Source organism: Rhinolophus hipposideros (genome assembly GCF_964194185.1).
Source record: "Rhinolophus hipposideros genome assembly, chromosome: 1".
Taxonomy (NCBI): Eukaryota; Metazoa; Chordata; class Mammalia; order Chiroptera; family Rhinolophidae; genus Rhinolophus; species Rhinolophus hipposideros.
The window spans coordinates 20,893,929-20,914,300 of NC_138047.1; the positions used below are offsets into that span (position 1 = coordinate 20,893,929).

The 20,372-nt window shown below is 37.2% G+C and overlaps 1 protein-coding gene across 1 annotated transcript; it reads right to left on the bottom strand.

The window, feature by feature from the left end:
- Window positions 1–228: 228 nt before the first annotated feature.
- Window positions 229–18,973, bottom strand: OLAH (oleoyl-ACP hydrolase; the record flags this gene model as incomplete). The annotated part of the gene is made up of 6 exons (XM_081051827.1): window positions 229–276; window positions 440–534; window positions 6,731–6,834; window positions 8,883–9,021; window positions 18,531–18,661; window positions 18,942–18,973. The coding sequence occupies 6 exons, from the start codon at window positions 18,971–18,973 to the stop codon at window positions 229–231; spliced, it is 549 nt and encodes a 182-aa protein (XP_080907953.1).
- Between the last annotated feature and the right edge of the window lie 1,399 nt (window positions 18,974–20,372).

The following is a 20,372-nucleotide window of genomic DNA, read 5'->3' on the forward strand; positions in this document are numbered from 1 at the left end:
GATAAGATGCAAATAATATTCTAATCCAAAGATAAAGCATCATGCATGAAGCACGCCTGATCCACTTGTCTTCTCTTCCCAGATACATAAACGCCCCGTGGAGAAATACATTTCTACATAGCAAGTGTGTAACATTCCAGTCTCTGAATAAAACCAATGTGCTACTTCTGAAAAGTTAAGAAGAGTAGCTTGTCACTTTGACGGTTTTAAGACCTAAAGGAAAAATATTTAAACACTGGCAAGCATCGATAGTTCCAGACACTTGGTTATATAGTTCTTGATGAAGTTTTTTTTTTTTTTTAATTAATTTTATTGGGGTGACAATTGTTAGTAAATTTACATAGATTTCAGGTGTACAATTCTGTATTACATCGTCTATAAATCCCATTGTGTGTTCACCACCCAGAGTCAGTTCTCCTTCCATCACCATATATTTGATCTTGATGAAGTTTTCATTGGAAGTTTCCATGAGATAAAAGTGGTCTCCTGGAAGAACATGAACATCAAAATTTCCACTGGTTACCTCTTTCCACCCTAAAAATAAACAAAATTGGATTTAGTCACAAATGATACCGAAAACAACGAAAGATTTACTTCCAGTATTACCTTTCCAAGATCTGACACCAGTGATCGAGTTACTTCCAAGGTCTTGGGTTCTATAAGTCCTGTATTTTTAATTTCTCTAAGGCCTATCAGAATACAGCAGTATACTGTATAGCCTGCATCTCTCATTTTATACACGACCCACATCTCTCCATTTGCATTAAATAAAAAGTGGGCCAATTTTCTACTCATTGCGGTCACCACTAGTTGATATTAGCTGAAAATCATCGAACAAATATCTCAATAAAATACCCCGAACTGTGAAAATCATTTCACCTTTCATATCCTTTACAAAGTCTTCCGATCCCCAAAAGCATGTTAAGTCACAAGATATACTGGGCAAGAGAGATGATGAATCAAACCTGTAAACAGAAAAGAGCCAGTTAGTAACTTTTCATAATCCACATCCCAGGATCTCCGGTTAATAGTGTCACCTGAGTGAAGCGTGATGTGTTCTCTCTTCTTTCTTTTGCTGTTTCCAGCAATCCAAACATTTTTACCAGCAGTACTTCCGCCTGTCAGAGCCCATCTGTGGTCCAGGCCATTTTTCTAAGCTCATTTGACCTGTAGAACAATACAGATGGCCATAGGATGGCACCTGAGTCCCCAGTGCATCTCAGGGTGAGGCTGGTTACAACTAGTCCCTTTAACTGCCATTCCCCAGAAACGTCCACCTCTCTACTTCCAGCTCTCCATGCTCCATCAGAGGGTTGCTATGAACAGAACAAAAGCAGGTTCGCGCAAGGAGGGCCACCTATTCTCAATGTAATCACAACAGCAATAAGCAATTATCGAGCTAGGTGCTGGCAACTGTGTTCGCCACGAGGGCCCGGTGGGTAAAAAAGTATGCTCCCTTTCCTCCTGCAGCATAGACACTGGCTGGGGAGACAGGTATCAATGAAAGAATCAGAGGACGAGAGACGGGTAAGTGCTACCAAGTTCAGGGTGAGCTGCAGACACCTGACAGCTGGGAATGGGGGTGGCATCAAGCGAGTTCTCCCTGGGGAGAAGGAGTTGGATCTGAGATCTAAATGAATAGGACAAAGCTTGGCAAAGGGGAGGGAGGCAGCAGGGGAAGCGGGACACGGACGAGCACAAATGGATGAGTGGCAATCATTCAGAGAGCGGTGGAGGGATTGGGACAAATTAAGGTAGAAGTGGTGGGCAAGGGCCAGGGCCAGGCCTCATGAAGGATTTTGGTCATCCTTAGGATGACAGGACGCCATCCAAAGGAGTTAAGGCAAATGTGTCATGACCAAACCTAACTTTTCTCCCTCTGGGTATAATGTGGGGGCAGGACTGGAGGGGCGCAAGGACTCTATGACCAGTTCAGTAGCTCTTGCAATAGTCCAGGCAAGAATTCCCGCTCCTGCCCAGGATACAGAAAACTACAGGTGCCCTCCCAGCCTGACGAAGAGAAAAAGCCCGCCAAGCTATAAGATCGTAACTTTTCTTGAACTCATGAGACAGCTGAGTTTGAAAAGTAAACTAGAAACCGAATTCCAAGGAGGGCCAGGCCCTCTACGGAGAGGTGGGACGTGTAGACTGGCTCACGTGAGCAAAGCACGGGAGGGATGGGGCGTCTGCTGGACATTCAAGGAAGAAGAAATCAGCTAAAACAAAGTGCTGGAGACCAAGGGCAGTAGATGATGGGTGGGGAAGTTGTCAGATGCAGTCCACACTGATTCATAGGCCTTTTCCCATGGGCCTCCAGTAGGGGGTTCATGAGAAAGACTGGGAACAAGGCAGGAGGCCAGAAAGAGCCCCCTGGGTGGGGCAAGTGGGCCGTAGGAAATTGGCTGTGGCCATACAATAGGTGCTAAACCCTGGCACCTGTCCAGGCCCTTCTTTCCTACTAAGCAAAGCCTCAAGCTGCTGAAGGAGGGGCATCAGCCCGCTGCAGGCAAAGATCCATGGCTGCAGGCAATGGAAGCATTAACCCTCTACCTTTGGGGAAAGAGTGGAAAATGGTCGTGGTCCCACATCTGTACCAAAACTTCTACTTCTGGGGATGGAGGTAGGGGAGGGGGCAGAAGCTGCCGCCCATGACCAACCAACCACAGACACAAGGAGAAGGGGCAGGCATGCTGACAGAGTCCCACCCACAGGGCCCGGACATAGAGGGCCTGCCTAAGGATGGAAGTTCAAGAGTGTCTAGGCTTCCAAGAACTCCCCATCTTACCCCACAGGCTGACACCACACGTGGAGTAACAAGCAACCGCTGTTCGTCAGTGGGCAGAGGCACAGAAAGCCTGAAACACTGAGGACAATTCTCCAGCAGCCCAATTACCACGCGGAGCACACAGTGACACCAGGGGACTTGGAAGCTGTCATTGCCATGAATTAACGATAACAACAAAACCAAACGCAGCTCATCTGTCTCGATCAACTCCCCCCATTGACGCCCTGCCAGAAGATGAGAGGTGCTCAAATCTAGGTGTAAAAAAGTATGCACTTCATGATATCCATCTTTCAATTAAAAAATATATATCAGACACACAAGAAAGCAAGAACTGACTCCATTGTGAACAGGCAAGGCAACCAAGAGAGTCAGACTCAGTTAAGACCCAGATGCTTGAACTATCAGGGACTTTAAAACCCTGTGTTTGGGATGTCTAGGATTTCATGGAAAAGGTGGACAACATGTGTGAACAAATGGAGAAGTTCATTAGAGAGGTGAAAACTGTAAGAAAGAGTCACAGGGAAATTGTAGAATAAACAGCAACCCAGACGAGGAATTCTTTTGGCAGGATCATCAATCAGATGGACATAACTGAGGAGAGAATCAGTGACCCTGAACACGGCCAATAGGGGTTATCCAAACTGAAACTCAAAGGAAAAAAGAGTTTTAAAAAGACAGGGCATCCAAAAGCTGCAGGACAAAAGCTAACAGCCTAATGTGTGTGTCATCGGGGTCCCAGAAAAAGAGCTGAGAGCAACGGAGAAGCCCTGGCAAGAGATGAGGACAGCTTGAGTGAGTAAGAAGCAGCCAAAACTTTCCCACCTGTCACAGATTTCCGTTTTGGCCACCAGGCCCCAAGCCTGGACGTGGACAGGACTGAGAGATGCTCTCTCTATAGGTCTGCTTTTATTTACATTCGAAACTGCTGAGCTACAGAGATGAAAAGACAGAACAGACTGAGAACGTGGAAGGAGCAGGAGTGAACAGGGAAGAGGAGTCTGGAGAGCAGGGTTTGGGGAGAATTTTTGGAACTTGGAGAGAGGAAGCCAATCGTTGTGGGTGGCTATTGTGATCCGATTCACGGGGAAAGGGTGAGAATGTTAAGGGTTTCCGCATTGGATGGGTGCAATATCCTCATGAGTGATTTATCATGTATTGTGGTGTTGGGGAGGTGTCTTCGGAGAGCTGTTGAGAGTTTAGCTAAGATACCCCTGTAGGGTCCTTGAACTGACGCGATCCCTCCCGTCCGTGAGTGTCTGCCTGTCTTATCAACAATCGCAGAGTCACAAGTAAAGGTAAGTCTCGGATGTGACTCCCCCAACAGCCCTTTCCTGCCTCTCAGAGCCCACCCCTTCTGTGTCTCTTGTATAAAAGCCCCGGGGAAGTCTACCAGAACCCTGGGTTTTTTTTATTTGAATTGACCAATGGGTTTCAGGCCAGGAACCCCAAAGCACTCCCCCAGATGTGGCTCCAGGCCCTTCATCCTCTACCCGCAGCCTGCCTTGGCCTCCTCTGGGGCCCCCAGGCGTGTTGTGGACCTCCACCAGGACCCGTGAATGATGAACTTCTCTATTTCAATTTTTCCGGTGGTCTGGTGTTGAACGTGTGGCCTGCATAGACACCCTGGGTGGGGCTCCACTTACCAAATGTTAATGAAGCCACAGAGCCTTTGGGTAGTGAACTTTTTGTTGTGTTTTGCTTTCAGAAATTGCTGTGGTTAGTTCTGTGGCCAGCCTGACCTCAGTTAGCGCTCACCTAGAGGGAGTTACTCTGGTCCCTTCCTCTGACAGGTGAGACACAAACTGTTATGGAAACTTGCTCTGAATCTCCCAGGTTGTGAGCCACCCGCGGGCAGAGGTTTTGATCCTGGTTAGTGGAGTCTACAGGTGGCATGTTTCATCACATTGCAGGGCTTACTTATTAAAAACCAGCTTTTGCATACAAATGTCATTGAATGTCCACGGTGATGTGGATTACCTTTCCAGTGGGGGGTGGTATGTCAGACGGGTGTTTCTTTAATTCTGACTCTGTGCTAAGCCAGCAACTCGGACCGCTCACCCCTGGGAGAAGCACACGTGAGTGAAGGTGGTTGGGACAGACGTGGCGAGAGGTGACTAGACGCGGGGCATCCAGAAGTCGGTGGGTACACTTAATGACAGGTTGGAGGTGGGCAGTGAAGGGAGGGGTTGCCTCTATTCTCAACGTGTTTCAAGTCAGCTCCACTATTTGTAGCTGTTTGTGTAAACTTCTAGTCACAAGCACTTCTTGGGGTGACCCTACGCCCCGTTCTAGACTTTGTGGAGAAAATGAAGGAAACATAGGCCCAAGGAATGCACACGCAGGAGACGAAGCCCAGGCCAATTAGGAGAAAGGCATGTCAGAATTTAATGGTGAGTAAGGGCCAAAGGCTGGCCCCACAACAACTTTATGGGTCAGTTAGACTAGGAAGAGCCTTTGGTAGGTTTTGATTATTGGGAAGGCTTTACAGAATGGTAGGACTTCAGTCTTAGCAGAAGAATAAAGCATCAGTAGACCCGTTTCATGAGACAAAGGATTGGTCAGGTGCCGTGGAGTTAAACAAGTTCTGGAAAAAAAATTCACAGAAAAAGCCAACTACTTCTTTCCCTGGTTTACTTCCACACAACTGGAAAAGTAGGAATCTGCTTCTGTTGACCCCTCTAAGCAGATGAGAATGCTTTGGCATTAACTTATTCAACAAATATTTGTTATGTGATAAAACATGTATGTTGAACCACACACATATTATGTCTATTATTTTAAAAGAGAAATATGCTCTATCATCCTTTATACACACAATTTCTGTGCCCAGGTTCTATTCTAAGCCAGTAAAAATATCACAGGTGTCCCCCAAAGAAATGAAATCAAACTCTTAGAATGTTGTCTTCTTGTATAGGCAGTCTCAGAGAACTGCCAATCTACATTTTTCTATAGATAATTATTTCTTTAAAAAATCACTTATCTCAGTTACTTACTTGTACTTTCTAAAAATGTGTCCATCTGCTTTTATTTTGGGAGCAAATTGTTGTGTAAATTCCTCGTCAATTAAATCCTTGGGAGTGCCTCCGAAAGTCACAAGGAAAGACTTGGTTTGTTCTTCTGCCATTTGGAGTAATTTGGTAACTTGAGAGTTCTTTTCCTTGAAACATTGACAACAAAGTCTGACATTTCATATAATGTACTTGTTCATAAACTCCCTATCTAAGGGAAAAGTCATGAAAGCAAGGTTCAGAAGTGGACTTCTTTATGTACACTTTTCAGGGGAGACCTATTCCTTTTTAAAAGCAGGGAGAAGGAAGTTCCTCACCACTAGTAACCCCAGTATCATAATGCCACCCAAATGGCAATCAGGGCCTTCCTGCGGAAGGGGGACAGGAGAACAAAGGGCAGGCGCAAAGCGCAACAGGAACACTGACTTTAAAGCAAGTGGGCTTCTGAAACATTGACGTCATTGTCCCCTGTGGAGATTTCAAGAATTCTTTCCTGGCTCTGGTCCAGTTACTTGGCTGAAAGTTAATTAAGTTCCCAGCTAACCCAGAATGAAGAAGCACTAGGGTCAATATTAGCTACTAGGAGAAAAAAAGAAAAAGAAAGAAGAAGAGGGGGAGGGGAGAGGGTAGGAGAAGAGGGGGAGAAGGAGAAGAAGAAACAAAAGATTAAAAAAAAAAACAGTAAAAACTATATACATATGTTAGGAGATGCCAGGGATATGGCAGGCACTGACCAGGAATAGTTAAAGTGCATTTCAGAGAAAAGGGGAGATGATGATATTGAAAGAGATTTGAGGGTCTTTTCATTAGCCAATAGTATCCCTGCCATCTTCCCCAGGCTGGACCAAAATTCACCAGGTAGGAAAATAACTGTCATGATTCCCTCCATCCCCATGTCCCTCCTCTCTACTATCCACCCTAAGGAAAATGAAATTACTTACACAAGGAACAACGGCACTTGACAGAAATAAATGTATGGGTTCCAGCTTATGTTTGTTTTTTAGTTGTAGTGCAGTCAGCAAAGCAGTATAGGATCCCATACTAAATTTGGGAAAGAAAAATATAATAACTGTTCAACAAACTCATGATAATCCATTAGAAGTCAAGTCAGAACAAACAAGGATCATAAACACCGCAATAGTCATGAAATTGGCAAAGAAAAGCATAAGTTAGTTGAATGATAAGTGTATTAATAAAAGGTACCCTTTTCTGTCAGGATAAAAAGTGTTTTAAGACATCCTAGATAATTCAGTCCAAGATTTAGTACTTGTCTCCACCATGTCTTGAAATTTAAATTTCTTTTTCTCCTTTCAGATATATAATCACTATGTCTTTTAAAGTGTATATCAGCAGTCCTCAAAACAGGCATAGTCTGGGTTCTCCCAGAAATTCCTCAGACCTTTTCAGGTGGGCTCTGAGGTTAAAGCTATTTTCCCGATAATCCTACAATATTACTTGCCTTTTTCACTCTCATCCTCTCGAGTGCATAGCTGAGTTTTCCAGTGGCTACATGACATGAGATATTGCGATAGTTTAAACGCAGAAGCAGAAATGAAAATCTAGTTGTCTTCTAGGAAGCCAGACATTAAACAGATTTACAAAAGTATAAAACAATGCCACTCTTCTCACTACTTTTTTGGGGGCGTGGGGGAGGAGAAATATAATCTTTTACATAAATATATATTATTTATATCGACATTTAATGCATTGGTTAATGTTATTTTAAGATAAGTTAAATATCTTTAGAATTTCTTAGTTTTAATTTCTGATAGGGTAAATGGTGACATATCACACATAAACAAAAGCTCTTCAAGGTCCTCAATGCTTTTTAAAAGAATTAATGTAGTTCTGGGACCAAAAAGTTTGTGAACTGCTGTAGACATTAAATAGACATATTTTATAGACAATTCTGCTAGAGATTTCTTTGTAACTATCTTAGGGGACAAAAGAGGATCTCAGCCCCATGTTCATGGCTGATGGGGTGTAATTTACAGGCAATTTGGAAATATATATCAAGAGCTGTAACAACGTGCATGTCATTTAACCTAAATTCTAGAAATTCATCCTAAGAAACTTCTGAGATGTACACTAAACTTTCTACAAAAATGTTTACTTTGGTTTTGGAAGTGGTTTTATAACAGAAAAAGATAGAAGTAACTCGTATTAGTATGTTCACAGAAGGAGATTGATAAAACAAGCCAAGAAGCAATGTATTCTTAGAGCAGTAAAAGGCCTCCACAGCAATAGCAAGTGAAGAAAGGTCAGGAAAAGATATGAAACAGGACCTCACCAAGTAAAAATACTATGGAACTACAGTATTATCTAGAATGATGGATGCTTTTTTTTTGCCTGACCATATCTGTAACTATTATATAATGTAGTAGCCAAAATTTAGTGAGTCCTTACCATATACTAAGTAATTTATTATCATTATTTATTTAATTCTCACAAGAAAGAACTATTCGTATTCCAGCTTTACAGAGGAGAAAACTAATTCAGACACCTAAGGAATTTCGCCCAAGGTCAAGCTGAGCAAGAGGCAGTCAAAACTCCAGGGTTCACAGTCTAACCTTAAAATTATACAACCTAGCTTAAGGAACATATACTATTTATATATTTTTTTTAATTTCAAAAATAAGTGTAATATCAGTTATTGCTAGAGTCTTGATTTTACAAATCTTGATTTTTTTTTCTTTTGCCTAAAAGAAAAAAAGGTATAATTACTACACAAAGCAGCCAATGTTAAGAGTTGTGACTGGTCATAATTTCTCAACATCCATAATACTCTATGTTCCAAAGAGAAGATGCCAAAAGGAGCCCAGGATTTGCACACTCCTTAAAGAAAGATCTCAATCCATCATACCACCTGGCATTTACGTCTTTATGGTCCCTGTCGAGCAGTGTTTTTCAATCTCTTTTTCTTGTTCAAGAACAGCTATAACTGTATTTAATCTATCACTCCTTCAAGCAGTGATGAGTATAACCCATGCAAAAAGCATGCATCTCACACAACGCGAAGAACAGTATTTACCATGGACTGGTGATGGAAGAAACTCCCCCAGATGTCTTTTAAAACAGACTTTAAATACCTGTGGCCAAAAAATGCGAATGGTTTATCCTGGAGGACTGGTAGCAGAGCACAAACAATTTCCTCAAGTAGCTGGTCGGGGTCACTTGCGAAAGGTTCGTTCCAGCGACTTTCTCTTCCAGCAAGCCTTATGGAGTGCACTGGAGATTGAGAGACACACATTAATAGGTGCAGATGACGGAGACACGTGGGTGTTATAAAGGAGTTTATGTTAACATGACATGAATTATTTCAAATAAATGAATAATTGTGGTCAACTCCAGGGATATAAAATAGTTAGAATTTGCTGATAAAAAAGTAGCAGCATAAAATACAGCAGACTATATATCTGAAAAATACTCTCCAACTGCAAAGTAGCTAGACATACTAGAGGGAGCACATGTCGTTAGGTGCTTATTGTGGCTTAGCTCACAATAAAAGGGAATACCTAGAATAAAAAAAAACAAAATTGAAAATTCAAGTGCTGAGCTTGTTCTAATGGAGTGGCTACGCTGACGCCCATTGCCTCATCTAGCAGGAAAATAAAGCATCAGGTTTCAAAGGTTACCTAGAGGGCCAGGAGACAAGGCATTGGAATGCCCTAAGGTGGAGCGTTCCAACGGAGTCCTCTACAGAAAACCAGGAACCTCTCAGCTCGAAACTCAGTGAAAAGTAGACTAGGGAAAAAAAAATCTTCCTAACAGCAAAAGGAGATAATAATTGTCTGTGTTTACCTTGGCTCTGAATGGCGGTAAAGTCTGTCTGTGTGTGTGTGTGTGTGTGTGTGTGTGTGTGTGTGTATAACATATATTTGAACCAAAACCTTGCATTTATGTAATTTTAAAGTTAAAATTTATATCATCTTGGGAATCTGGGGAAAATGAAGCTGAAAAAAAACAACAGTGGTACGGAGTTTGTTTTTTACATTCCACAGATAAGTGAGATCATACAGTATTTGTCTTTCTCTGTCTGACTTATTTCACTTTGCATAATGCCCTCATAGTGTATCCATGTTGTCTCAAATAACAGGATTTTATTCTTTTTTATGGCTGAATAACATTCCATTATATATATCACATTTTCTTAATTCATTTATCTGTTGATGGACACTTAGGTTGTTTCCATACCTTTGCTATTTGTAAGTAATGCTGTAATGAATATGGGGGTGCAACTATCTCTTCAAGATAGCAATTTCATTTCCTTTGGCTGTACATGTACCCCCAGAAGTAGGCTTTGCTGGATTATAAGGTCTTCTATTTTTAATTTTTGGAGGAACCTCCATACTGTTTTCCATAGTTGCTGTACCAATTTACATTCCCACCAACAGTGCACAAAGGTTCTTTTTTTTCACATCTTTGCCGATACTTTTGTTATCTCTTATTTTTTTGATAGTTGCCATTCTAACTGGTGTGAGGTGATATCTCATTGTGGTTTGATTTGCATTTCTCTGATGTTTAGGGATGTTGACCATCTTTTCATATTCCTGTTGGCCATCTTTATGTCTTCTTTGGAAAATGTCTGTTCAGATCATTTGTCTTTTCTTTAATTGGATTTTTTTTCTATTTAGTTATATAATTTCCTTATATATTGTGGACATTAACCCCTTATTAGATATGTGGTTTGCAAATATTTTCTCCATTCAATAGGTTGCCTTTTCATTTTGTTGATTGTTTTATTTGATGTGCAGAAGCTTTTTTTGTTTGATATAGTCCTACTTGTTTATTTTGCTTTTGTTGTTTATGCTTTTTAGGTGGCGTATTAAAAAAAGAAATCATTAATACCAATGTCAAAGAGTTTTTTTCTCTACGTTTCTCTGTTTCTAGGAGTTTGATGATTTCAGTTCTTACATTTAAGTTTTTAATCAATTTTGAGTTAATTTTTATGGGTGGGTTAGGTAGGTGTCCGGTTTCATTTTTACATATGAATGTTCAATTTTCCCAGCACCATTTATTAAAAAGACTATCTTTTCTTCATTGAATATTCTTGTCTCCCTTGTCAGATATTAGTTGACTAGATATACATGGGTTTATTTCTGGGCTCTCGATTCTATTCCATTGGCTTATGTGTCTGTTTTTATGCCTGTACCACACTATTTTTATTATTATAAATAAGTCCCAGGGATGTAATGTACAGCAGGGTGACTATTTGAAAGGTCTAAGGTCTAAGAGAGTAGACCTTAAAAGTTATCACAGGAAAATAATTGTAGCTGTGTGAGTGTGAGGTGATGCATGTTAACTTTTTGAGATAATCACTTTGAAATATATATATATATGAAATCATTATGTTATTCACCCTAAACTTATACAGTGTTTAATGTCAATTATATCTCAATAAAACTGGGAAAAATTAAATCAGAATAATTTCATGCACATATTTGCAAAAATTCAAAAATTTGACAATAACAGTGTTATCAAGGATATAGAGCAATAAGAATTCTCATATACTGCTTTGGCAGTGTAAATCATTGCAATTCCTTTGGAGAACAAAATGGTAATATTTCATATAGTTGAAGACATTTATACCCTACCACCCAGAAATTCCACTTCTAGATATAGACTTTCTTACACATGTATGCAAGAAGACATGTATAAGACTGCTCTTAGAAGCATTACTAATAAGAGCAAACCAATGAAAATGACCTTAATGACTATAAAGATAAAAGTACATGTGTTATACCCTTAGACATATACCCTGTACAACTGTGTTATAGTCACACAATGGATGCTATATAATAGTGAAAAATCAATGAAGTAGAGATACACATATCCATGTGATGAATCGCAAAACAATAAATTTAGGAGAAAACAGCAAGTTTTAAAGAAATGTTTACAATATGATACGTTTATATAAAGTTAAAAATATATGAAATAATGCTATATCTAATTTGGATCAGTATTTGTGGAGGCCAAAAGGGGAGAGTGCATACAATTGGAAAGGGAGTACATGGAAAATTATTTAGTCGTAATGTTTTATTCTTTAAGTGGAGCAGTGGGAATGGTTAGGTATGAGGTATTATTCTTTATACATTTTTACATATGAACTACTGAAAAACGAGTTTAAAGGAGCAGCCTTTAATTGTCTATATTGAATCACCAGCTGTTGATGAAAACTTTGAAAGTACTTCCAACAATTTCTAAAGATTTATCTCTGCATTAATAACAGGCTCTCTTCTTCCAATGAATGGACTGTTTTTCTTTTCTGTTTGTTTGTTTGAGACCTGGTATGTGAGTAGAAAGAAAGGAGCTTGGAAAGTATGATTGAATATAGAGGTGTAGTGTTGGAAAGATAGCACTTGTAGAAGAGAGAGCGACATCGTGGAAAGGGGAAATGTCTCTTGGAAGTCTGATGGCAAAACACAGGAGAGGCTGAAAATAAGAGACATGGTAATATCAAAGAGTCAGAAGAATACACAGAATCCCCAGCCATAGAAATAAGGTGACATTTATTTTTTTTAAACTGCACTTCACCATAGCTGTGGAAGAAGGCACATCTGAACTAAGGAATAGAATAAGCAATGAAATACCTTGGTCTCACCTGTTGTTGCTGGTCAGGAATATCTAACACACTTCATAAACAGAAATAAACATAACATTCAGAATGCATGAAGTGATAAATCAAACCTTTTCAGGTAATGAAAATATTTTTTAAAAACTCAGACAACAGAAGAAAACTCAATACAACACTCCAACATGAATTAAATTTAATCAAACAAGAAATTAGAGCAATATAAGAACACGGTAACTCACAAATTTAAAATTCTGAAAAGAAATAGACAAAAAAAATTGCAAAAAGAGCTGATAGAATACCGGAAAGAAATTGAATCAAAAGACAATTATTTCAAAAATGACTGTAACAAAGTTGTCTGTGAGACAATAGATGCAAAGTATTACAATGGATACAGAGAACAGGAATAAAAGAGCCATGAAAAGAAAAACAAAGAAAGAGGGAAAAGTTCCCAAAAGAAAGTGATAATCATAAAGGCAGAAAAGGTTTCATTCAACAAAGGAATAAATGGAGACTCTCAAAAAAGCTAACCAAAATGAAACACTCAAAAAGAACTATTTGAAGTTATAATCCATGCAAATTTGCCTGGAATAAAATATGAAACTATGTATTGAAAGAACCTATCATATACTTGGGAAAATTGACTCATAATAGTCAAGTTAAAATATTAATAATTCTTTAGAGGAAAATTCATACACCACTATCAGTTCAAATGCAGTCAAGTGAACAGGAAAAGTAAACATAATGAATAAGGTAGGTGTTATGGGTACTCTGTTTCCCCGAAAATAAGACCTAGCTGGACAATCAGCTCTAATGCGTCTTTTGGAGCAAAAATTAATATAAGACCCAGTCTTATATGACATTAGACCTGGTATTTTATATTTATTATATTATATTATATTATATTATATTATATTATATTATATTATAATATATTATATTTATTATATCATATCATATCATATCATATCATATCATATCATATTATATATGAGACCTGGTATTATAGTAAAATAAGACTGAGTCTTATATTAATTTTTGCTCCAAAAGACTCATTAGAGCTGATTGTGTGGCTAGGTCTTAGGCTAGGTCTTATTTTCGGGGAAACACGGTATATATTGAACTTTGCCCTCTGAAATGGGGAATGCACTTTTCTTTTTTGCACTCATGATACATTCATGAAAATTGATAATATCTTATGAGCACAAAGAAAATCACTAGAGTTTTACAGAGTAAAAATAAAACAAACACAATCTCTGAAAACAAAGCAATACAACTAAAAATTCTAAATATAAGCAATACATTTTTAAAAGCCCCTATAGCTATTTTTTTTAGTTATCTAATTCTTGGGTCAAAAGAAAAATAGAAAATGAAATTATTGAAATTTTAAAAATGATTTTAAACATTTACTCCACGTCAGAATCCAGGAGACACAATTAAAACAATAATCACAAGAAAATTCATAGCCTTACATAGTTATGCCAAAAATGAAAAAAAGAAAATAAGTGAATTCAGTATCTCAACTCACAAATGTAGCAAAAGAACAAATTAAATGGAAAAAGTAGAATGGAGGAAAGAATAAATATAAAAAGTAAATTAATTTGTTAGAAAGCAGGAAAATAGTACAACTAATAAATAAAAATCACAGGTCTTTAAAACAAAAATCAATACAATAAGCAAATCACTATAAAACTTTAAGAGAAAAAGGGAAAAGTACAAATACACAAATAAGAGGAAATAACTGAAATTTGAGGAAATTTTTGAATATCAAAATATCTGTTTGGCAATACGCTATGCAGTACATTTGGAAATTTACATGAAATTTGTGTCTTTTAAAAATACAACTTACCAAAATTGATCCCCATAAAAATAGAAAATTTAAACAGATAATTTTCATAGAAGAAATAGAGGGAGTTACTGAAGGATCCCATGCAAAAAAAAGCACTAGGCCTAGATGGTTTTCTAGGAAAATTCTTCTAAACTTTCATGGGACATAATATCAAATGCCACCTAAACTCTCCGGAACATAGAAAAAGAAGGAAAGCATTCAAATTCTTTTTTGAAATAGCTATAACAATCATACCTAAGTATAAAATATTGAAAGAAAAAAACCCCAAGGAATTACAGCCCGACCTTTGTTGTGAATGAAGATGGATGTAGGGGCTGGCATAAAAAATAATGCCAAGAAAAGGAAATCCCAGAAAATGCTTGTATACAACTGTGCACACTCGTGGTTATGTTCTAACTAAGACCAATCTTTGCTTTGCAAAGAACAATAATGGTTCCCATTTACAAAGTAGGTTACATTTTCCAAAATACTTCCAAGCTGATCTGCTTAGTGCTGGGACCTGGAGAAAATCCTTCTTTCCTTACATCTATAGAGTAGAAGTATAGAAAATGTTTCTGTTTCCAAGTAAAGCAAGCAAGTGACCAGAAAAAAAAATCCCACAAATATAAAAATGCATTAAATACAAGGCAAAATGTCCCTATTTCCTCAATCATATTTCATCACCTCAAAGGAAACCATTGTTTTGTGTATTCTGCCATGTTTTTGTGTGCCTTCCGTATCTTTATCTGTGTATATTCTCCTATAGTTTATCTGTGTGTATAAATATATATATATATAGTTAACCTGTAAAGCAAAGAAAGACAGGTCACCTTGTTTTCTAACTGGAAAGAAAGAAATGGGATTAGAAAAGATACATAAGAAATTCAAATGATTTTTTTTCTTAAAAATATCCGAAACAACTCCAAATAATTTATGTGGATTCTCTCTCCTCAGGATGAGGGAGCTTAACTCCTTATACCTTGAGTGACTTGCTTCCAGAAAATAGAGGATGGAAAGGAGGGAAAAAGTAACCTTCCAGTGGAAGAACCTGGCAAACACCACTTCAGCCAGAAAATCCAAATGAAGAGACAGTTCGTGCACAATATCTGAACTGTACTCAAAACGATCATGGTCATCAAAAACAAGGAAAGTGTGAGAAACTGTTCCAGGCTGGTGAAGGAGATGGGACAACTAAGTAATGTTCTATCCCAAATGAGACAGAAAAAGAACATGAGGGAAAAATTAATGAAATCTGAATCAACTGTGGCGTTTAGTTAACAGTAATGCACCAACTTTGGTTCCTTAGTTGTAACAAATATACCATAGTTATGTAAGACATCAACAGGGGAAACAGAGTGAGGGGTATGTGAGAACTCTTTGTATTATCTTTGCAACTTTTCTGTAAATCTAAAACAGGTTTTCTAATTGTGCTTAAAAAATTAGAGACCTTATTTAATCAAGAGCAAAAAAAAAAAAAACAAATACATTAAAATGGTAATATTGAAAAGCAGGTACCATGTTTCCCCGAAATTAAGACCTAGCCGGATAACCAGCTCTAATGCATCTTAATGTATGACCTGGTCTTATTTTATTGTAATATATATAGACCCGATCTTATATAAGAGTGGGTCTACAATATAATATAATATAATATAATATAATATAATATAATATAATATAATATAATATAATACAATACAATACCGGGTTTTATATTAAGTTTTGCTCCAAAAGACGCATTAGAGCTGATTGTCTGGCTAGATCTTCTTTTCAGGGAAACACGGTAGTTGGTTTGTTATATTATGCTATGTAACCAGCTTTCCACGTCTGCTTATTCAAAAGTAGCCTGCAGCAGACCAACACTCTCATTAAACCAATAGAAAAACTGAATAACACACACACACAAACACACACACACACACACACACACACACACACTCCCACACATACATAATCTGTTTGAAAGCCTCAGTGAGACACTGAGGCAACTAGGACTTGCCTGGAGAGAAGGAAATTCTAGAGAAGTGAGCTGAGATGCTTTCAGCCTCTTTCCCACAATGGAGGTGTGTCAATAATTTGGCACAGGTCAAGAGGTCTAGACTCCAGGCTAAGGGCTACTTCTAAGAGAAAGAAACCCGCAGAGTTTTCTGCATTCCCTCACGGCAAGGTAGACAAAAATTGAAACATAGTGCTGCAAAGGCAGCTAGAAATTAAGAGGCCGTGATTTCAGTGAGACAAAAAGTACAGTGCTTTCTCCCTCAAGGCATTTGGTTTCTTCTTAAATTAGGGATATCAAGAGATTAGGAAAATATAAGCAGCAAATTACTGAAAAGAAGAATGGTATTTAATTGAGTTTCACAATGCTGCAAGAAAAAATTTAAGTCTACAACCCACCACCAAGATCCTAGAAAGGAAAGCGTAATAGATTCAAACTGAAGCACAGAGGGAAAGGGGGGCTAAAATATTGATCAGTGTTCCAGTGCACTGTTAGACAAAATCAACTGTTATAGCCTGTTTAATTAGAATGTAAGAAATGGAGGAAAGAGAGATGCAAAAAAGACATCTTTAAAGATGCAATGGCTGAAATTTTCCCAAATCAATAACAATTGTAAACCCACAGATCCAAAAATACCTCACTGAATCCCAAGTATGATAACCACACCAACGCACATCATAATTGACAAGAAAAGAGTAATAAACAGACAGTCTTAAAATCAGCTAGAGAAAAGAAGACAATTGCATATGTACTTAATAAATATTGCTGATGTCTCTCATAGAAAACAGCACAGGTCAGAGGACAATGTTATGTCATCTTTACAATGACGAAGGAAAAAAATGTCAACCTATCATTGTATATCCAGATTATATAGCTTTCAAAAATGAAGGAAAAATACAGACAATTTCAATCTTTGGAGTTTATTGCCAACAGACATGTTTTATAAAAATGTTTTCTCCAGGCTGAAGGAAGATGATTCCAGATAGAAATGCAAACCATACCAAGGAAGAAAGTGTTAAAAATGATAGAAAAGTAGATAAATATAAAATATATTTTTCTCATTTAAAATTTTTGAACTACAACTATTCAAAGTAAAAATAATAACAATTTACAAGTAAAATGTATGACAACGATAGCAAAAGGGCAGGATGGGGAAAGGGAAGCGTGTTGTAATGTTCTTCTCTTTTAGATGAAATAGAACAGTGTGTTAAAAGGATCATACACCATGACCAAGAGGAGATGCAATAATGGTTCAACACAAATCCATACATTGGATACATCACATTAACAGAATGAAGGACAAAAATCATGTGATCATCTCAGTAGATGCATAAAAAGTATGTAACATCCTTTCGTGATAAAGACTCTCAACAAAAAATAGGTGTACGTGGAAGGAATGTACCTCAACATACTAAAGGTCGTATATGACAAGCCCACATCTAATATCAGACTCAGTGGTGAAAAACTGAAAACTTTTCCTCTAAGATCAGGAACAAGACAAAGATGCCCACTCTTTCGCACTTCTATTAACATAGTAATGGAAGTCCTAACCAGAGCAATTAGGCAACGGGGAAAAACAAAGGCATTGAAGTCAGAAAGGAAGAAGTAAAATTGTCTCTGCTGATGACATGATTTTAAATGGAGAAAACCCTAAAGACTCTGCCAAGAAACTATTAGAATAAACGAATTCAGAAAAGTTGTAGGTTACAAAATCAACATACAAAAATCAGTTGTATTTCTGTACACTGACAACATACATTGAAAAAAGAAATTAAGAAAATTATTCCAAAAAAAGAAAGAAAACTATTCTATTTACAATAGCATCAAAAAGGAAAAATGCTTAGGAATAATTTTCACTGAGACTAATGTTATTTGAAGGTAGACTGTGATAAGTTAAAGATATATATTGTCAATTCTAGAGCAATCACTAAAACAATAAAAGATAAGACAATAAGGCAATAGAGGAGGTATATAGAAAACTTTTTTAAACATGCATTCATTCCAAAGAAAATAGAGAAAGTAGAACAAATTACAGATGGGACAAATTGAAAACAATTGAAAATAGTAGAGTAAATTAATTCAACCATATCAATAATTACATTAAAACAAGTACAGGGTTAGAATGCCATTCCTCAAAATGTCCTCGAGCTCTAATAATAACAAAACGAAGAAAACAGACTTTCTTTAGAAATATAAAAATCACCTTATTGAAGAGCAATCTTGAATGCCTATTACTATTAATTACCTACCAATACGGTAAATCTTTACTGTGCTTCAGATTCCTATATATGCATATTATCTGACTTTATAAATTGCTTAGAAGGTAGTGAAAATTAACACACCTTCCACTGAATCATGAATAGTTTGACCCCATTTGGCAAAGTAAGTGGAGCCACCTCCTCCCCAGGGAAAGCAAATCAGCTTAAAAATTGCATCATGCTTTGGGTATAAGCAGTTCACAACATTTTCATTCCTAGGAGAAAAAAATCATATATGTTTAACATCACATATATTAATTAATTGTTCAAACTGAATTAGGTGTGTTTTAATGGAAATCTTTATTAACTATGAGGAGAATACAAGGTATGATCAAAAGATACGGTGAATGTTTAAACAAAAAAAAATTATTACAGTAAAAGATACATTGCCATTAATCCCCCTCAAAATGCTCCCCCTTGCTTCAAACACACTTAATCCTTGCCACTTTCTGAAGCAGTTCTTGAAGTCCTCTTTTGTGAGTATCCTTACCTCACCCTCCATCATAATAACGCTCTGTGTCATACATCGCTTCTGATACAGCAATTTTTGTCAAATAAAAACATTACAGTGTGTCCTCATCCTGCTTATTCACTGGATCTGGCACCACGCAATTTCTGGCTCTTCCCCAAAGTCAAAATGACCATGAAAGGTAAACATTTTGAATCAATTCTGAACATCGAGGCAGCCACGACAGCACAACTAAAGACACTCACGAAAGAGGACTTCCAGAACTGCTTCAGAAACTGGAAAGAACGATGTGATCAGTGAGTTCAAAGTTAGGGGGAGTATTTTGAGGGAGATTAATGGCTTGTGTCTTTTCCTGTAATATTTTTTAAATTTAAACATTCACTGTAATTTTTTTATCACACCTCGTATGTTCAACTACAAAGTGATCGCCAATATTTCCAATAAGAAAAGCCAAAAGAAAAGGGTGAGGGTAATGGTGTGTGTTTTTTTGACAATTTGAATATATAAACTTTTAGAAATGTAGGTGAAATAGTCAGTATCTTTGTATAACATTTAGTAAGTACATTTCATATGCACTTTTAAAAAGATAAAAACGATTTAGAAATTGCCTTTCACACAATTTAGAAATTGCCTTTTATACAATTTGGAGAATAGTGTTATCTAAACAGTTTACAGGCAGCTTTGATCTCAGTGTCTTCATGATCACTAGTGCCACTTTTTAAGTGTTCAGGTACTCCAGAGCACATAATTTTCACTTCCTTCTGAGTGTTGGAATAATACAACTTTTTGCATCTGTATATAATTTTGTCACTGAAACTATTACCCCAAGATCCAAGCATCCATTCACCTAGTAGTAGGATAATTTGTTTTAAAAATTCATCCTATATGTATATATTTGTGCTCTTCATGATTTAAACACTTCCTATAAAGTTTTCAAATTGATCATTAAAATGTTTACAAAGATATAGAATCTTTCCAAATGTGAGGCCATCAATTCCATAATGATGGAATCTGTTTTGCCTCTTTTTTTTTTAAGTACCAATTTTATGAGTTGATCTCTATAAGCATTCAAAACCTACATCGACTGAGATCTTTTCAGGTAATACGTTTTCTCTAAAGGAGACTTGGTTTTTCATAATAAAATAATTGAGGGAGCACATAATATGAGGTAATTTACACAAACGTAAGCACAAATTTAAACTTCTTTGAGGGGGAATGACAATTTTCAAAGAAAAACTCCTTGCCTTATATTTGGGTAAATAAGTTAATAATTGCTGATTTTACAATATAAACAAAAATGACTAATTTTAGTTTTTTCTTTTGAAGAACATTCATACTTGAAGCTATATTCCTACTAACCAACCCCATCTTTGACAAATTCATTTGATCAGCCCTAAGTGAGAATCCCATAGGTTCTACCATTTTCTTGAAAAGTTCTAGAGTCATTTTTCAAGAAG